Below are 3,791 nucleotides of genomic sequence, written 5' to 3'. Positions count from 1 at the left end.
TTGCAATTTTCAGAGAGTTTCCAGTTAGAGATAGGACTAAATAGCAAGAGTGGCAGTTTCTCTTTACTGAACAATGACCTTCATGTATCCTTTTTTTTTTAATGGTATAATTACCTTCCTTATGGTGTAATTTTCTTTTATTTTTTATGGCGTAGTTTTTTTTTATGATACCTCTTAAAGAGGTTAGTGTGATGGTGGGTTTGCCATTCAACTTTCCAATAATCATTTCCTGAAAGCTTGTTTGCGGATTGGGCAATGGACCAACACGAAAGAGGAACTCATTGCATCATGGGCCAGTAATCAATCAAGGCTATTGGTTAGAGAGATCAAGCAAAGGCAGAAAATTACTTTTATATACTGACTTCACAGATGTTAATGCTAAAAAAGGTCTTCTCAGACCAACATAGGACTCTGTCAGTTCTTTTTTTTTAACAGACTGCAAAATATTTTTTGCAAACGGTCTTCTCAGACGAGCTTCAATAGTTTGCCTATGTTTACAGTAGTTGTTTTTAGGATGATCAGGGTATGGAATGTATCTTTGATTCATCATAAATAGCAGAATTCGGTTTTCTTTTTCTTCTTAAAAGAAGAAGAAGAACACACTTTAAATTCTATGTTGCCCTTTGTGAATGCTGTTTGTCGTTCGTATGGACGATAAGAGAGAGTTATATTTGCAATGGAAATTACAATTCATGTTCGTGTGCTGCTGCTGCAGTTGATTGGAGGGGCAGAGTCCCACAGTCAGAGGCTGCGAAGTAAGGAATATATGACATGGAGATGAAAGGCAACCAAATCCAGTCACGAAGAAATCGAAGAAAAGAGGAGTATCCCTCCATGACACTGCCTACCAAAAATGCTCCTCCAGTGACGCGCAACACTCTCCATTTTCTCGCCGCCGCGAATTCCGTAAAACATTCCGCTATCATTCTTTCTTCTTCTTCTCTCCACTCATCCTCAAAATTTAAATTTAAGGCAGAGAGGCATCTGGCCAAAATCACAGCGTCCTCCAGCGCGGAGCAAGCACCTTGACCCACATCTGGCGTCATTGGATGCAGTGCGTCTCCAATAACCGTCACCGCCCCTCTTCCCTTTGCCTTCCTGTCCCATTCCCACGGCCAAAACCACCTCCACTTTAGATCCGCAAAATTCAACGTCTCTGCGGAACTGCGCTTTATTAACTCTCCAATGGGTTTGGGCAAATCTCTCACCGCCTCTAACGCTGCGGATTTGAGTGTTTCGAGATCGTGCGATACATGAGCATCTGTGGAATTAGACGTGTCAGCACAACCTGTTGCTGCTATCGATGATAAATTAATTGAAATGGAACCGCCTGCGTAATAAATAAACTGAATTCATGATGTGGGTTACCTTGTGGTTGTGCTTTCCTGGTTATAAACCAATACACTTGTTTGTCTGTGCACGGAACGATTCCTGCCCTCACCCCCTTACCCACTGTTAGTATAAACTTTTTGTCTAATGTGTGACCGTCCTGAGAAAACGTTGCCATCCCTCTGAAGGAAGCCCGTCCGCATGGTTTAGCTGCTCCTAAGCCAATCCACCGTGCAACCACTGAATGCACGCCATCACAACCGATCACGATCTGATCATCATAAACACCACATCACATCAGTTTTAAACAACGCAGAGAGATTTGGAAATCATCAAAACAAAATGGTAATGGTGGGTATATAAATTATCTTGAAACCCACAACCCTACCCTACCTTGGCTGTGATGGATGTTCCGTTTGTGAACTCTAATGTGGTGAAAGGAGAGCCGGTTTTTTTATGAATGGAAATAAGTTTAGAGTTGAATCTGATACTACCATCGGGCAACGCTTTAGCTAGTGTTTCCAGAAGCACGCTTCTTTCTATGCACCGGGATTCCACGCAATTCATACTGAACAGGTTGAAAATTATGAACAAAATCAAAACTGACATAATCGGCTGAGTATAACTTGTTTTCTTCCATTTCATGTTTCAAATGATAATATAAATCAAATTTATTTACCCTGTGCGGTCTTTAATAAGCTGAATATCTTTTTGGACACCAGAGCAATTTGAGAAACCCCGTATCCTGCATGATCAGCAATACAGCGAAACACCATGATTAATGGATATCTTATCTTCAAAACAGATGAAAATGAAATTGGCAATATTAGCATATTACCCATCAAGCAGAGGGTAATTTGGACGAAGGGTGTCTGCTATGCCAAGAGCGTCAAGTGCTTTCCAAGCGTTGGGCCACATAACCAAGGCCGTACCGGTAGCTCGAAGAGAGTCAGAGCGCTCCAGCACCACGCTCTTAAGGCCGATCCTGTATGCATGCATCCACCAGGGTGGGGTCATTCAATTTTTATTCATAACCATTATAACCACAGTATTATTGGTACATTTTTAAGCTGAGAAATGAGACAAGATAAGCTGGACCTGTGGAGGGCAATGGCTGTGGCCAGCCCTGCAACGCCGCCGCCAACGACCACAATGTCAATGGTTTCATTTCCAGAGCAGAAGAAGCTCTCAGCGTTGGCCATCTCACTGCAGCCTTTCTTCCTCCCAATTTGATAGGTTCCCACTTTGTCCATATAATGCTGATTGAGGGAAATATATTAATTTATTTTTAATTTATTATTGTAATTTGGTGGAGTTAGAAAATTAATGATGGGATGCCTAGAATATATTAGATAGAAGGGAATATTTTGTGATAGATAGAAGGGAATATTTTGTGAGAAATTTGACTATTAGGTAGGGAAATTAGAATTAAATTATATAAATTTTATTTTATTGGTTAAAAATTATATTAATTTATTTTTATTATTAATGTAATTATATAAATTAAATAATTGGTAAATGTTATAGATATTAATTTATGTATAATAAAATGTATTTTATGATATATTTTATATTATAAAAATTAAACAAAATTATAAAAATAATTAAATTATATATTTATTGTTTGGAAGGATTTTTCTAGTCTAGTATGTAAAAATGTTGTAATGAAATGTTTAATACTTTCACTATGTCAAATTATATATAAAAAAATAAAAATAAATAAAGAAAATGAAAATCCATGTAATGTCATGTAAATATTTCAATTTGGTTAAACTAAGATAAAAATGACCTTATAAAAATAAAATAATAATAAAAATCAAAATGACTTAATGTATTAAGAATCCATGATATTGGCCCTTGGTGTTTATGTAGAATATAGCCTATATAAAGGGAGAAATTAAACCATCATAGATCGGCTTTAACTCAGGTTCTACCAAGATCAAATCTCTTGAGAGGGAAAACATCTTTTAGAGTGAAGAGGTTTGATCTCTCTCAGCTTGGTAGATCCAAAGTGGCTTGCTAGATCCAAACTTAAAATGGATCTAAATTGGTTTTATAATTATCATTATTAAAAGTTAAAAAAATTGACATCTAAATTAAATAAATAGAAATTTTAAAAAAACATGTAACAAAATTTTTCAATATAGTAATTCATATCTACTTTACAAATTAAAAATCTTAACCATAACATTTAAATAAATCACTATTGTTAAAAATCTTGCTCCATATTTAGTTTAATTTAAATATTAATTTTTATTATTATTTATTATTTTATTAATTTAAATAAAATAATAATAATTTTTTTAATTTTTACACTAAACATTTATCAATTTAATATTTAGTTTAATTTAAATATTAATTTTTATTATTTTATTAATTTAAATAAAATAATAATATTTTTTTTAATTTTTACACTGAACATTTATCAATTTAATATTTATTATAAATTGTTGTTTACTCAT

General features: G+C 34.6%; 1 protein-coding gene across 1 annotated transcript; it reads right to left on the bottom strand.

Moving 5' to 3' along the window:
* Nucleotides 1–328: 328 nt before the first annotated feature.
* Nucleotides 329–2,578, bottom strand: LOC149168773 (monooxygenase 2-like). The gene is made up of 6 exons (XM_089426961.1): nt 2,428–2,578; nt 2,168–2,314; nt 2,009–2,074; nt 1,723–1,897; nt 1,369–1,600; nt 329–1,261 (listed from the first exon to the last, which is right to left on the bottom strand). The coding sequence occupies exons 1-6, from the start codon at nt 2,529–2,531 to the stop codon at nt 684–686; spliced, it is 1,302 nt and encodes a 433-aa protein (XP_089283087.1). The 5' UTR covers nt 2,532–2,578; the 3' UTR covers nt 329–683.
* Nucleotides 2,579–3,791: the final 1,213 nt, after the last annotated feature.

Source organism: Pinus tabuliformis, chromosome 4_2 (assembly GCF_031772625.1).
Source record: "Pinus tabuliformis cultivar Carrire ecotype Pingquan chromosome 4_2, CPIR1, whole genome shotgun sequence".
NCBI classification, from domain to species: Eukaryota; Viridiplantae; Streptophyta; class Pinopsida; order Pinales; family Pinaceae; genus Pinus; species Pinus tabuliformis.
The sequence above is the reverse complement of the archived record's forward strand: the minus strand, read 5'-3'. Positions and strand labels throughout refer to the sequence as shown.

Coding starts and splice junctions, on each gene's coding strand:
- LOC149168773 (XM_089426961.1), bottom strand. CDS start 2,531: ATGGCCAACGCTGAGAGCTTCTTCTGCTCTGGAAATGAAACCATTGAC. Junction 1,898..2,008: donor CTTATTAAAGACCGCACAGG/GTAAATAAATTT, acceptor CAACCTGTTCAG/TATGAATTGCGTGGAATCCC. Junction 1,601..1,722: donor GAACATCCATCACAGCCAAG/GTAGGGTAGGGT, acceptor TATGATGATCAG/ATCGTGATCGGTTGTGATGG.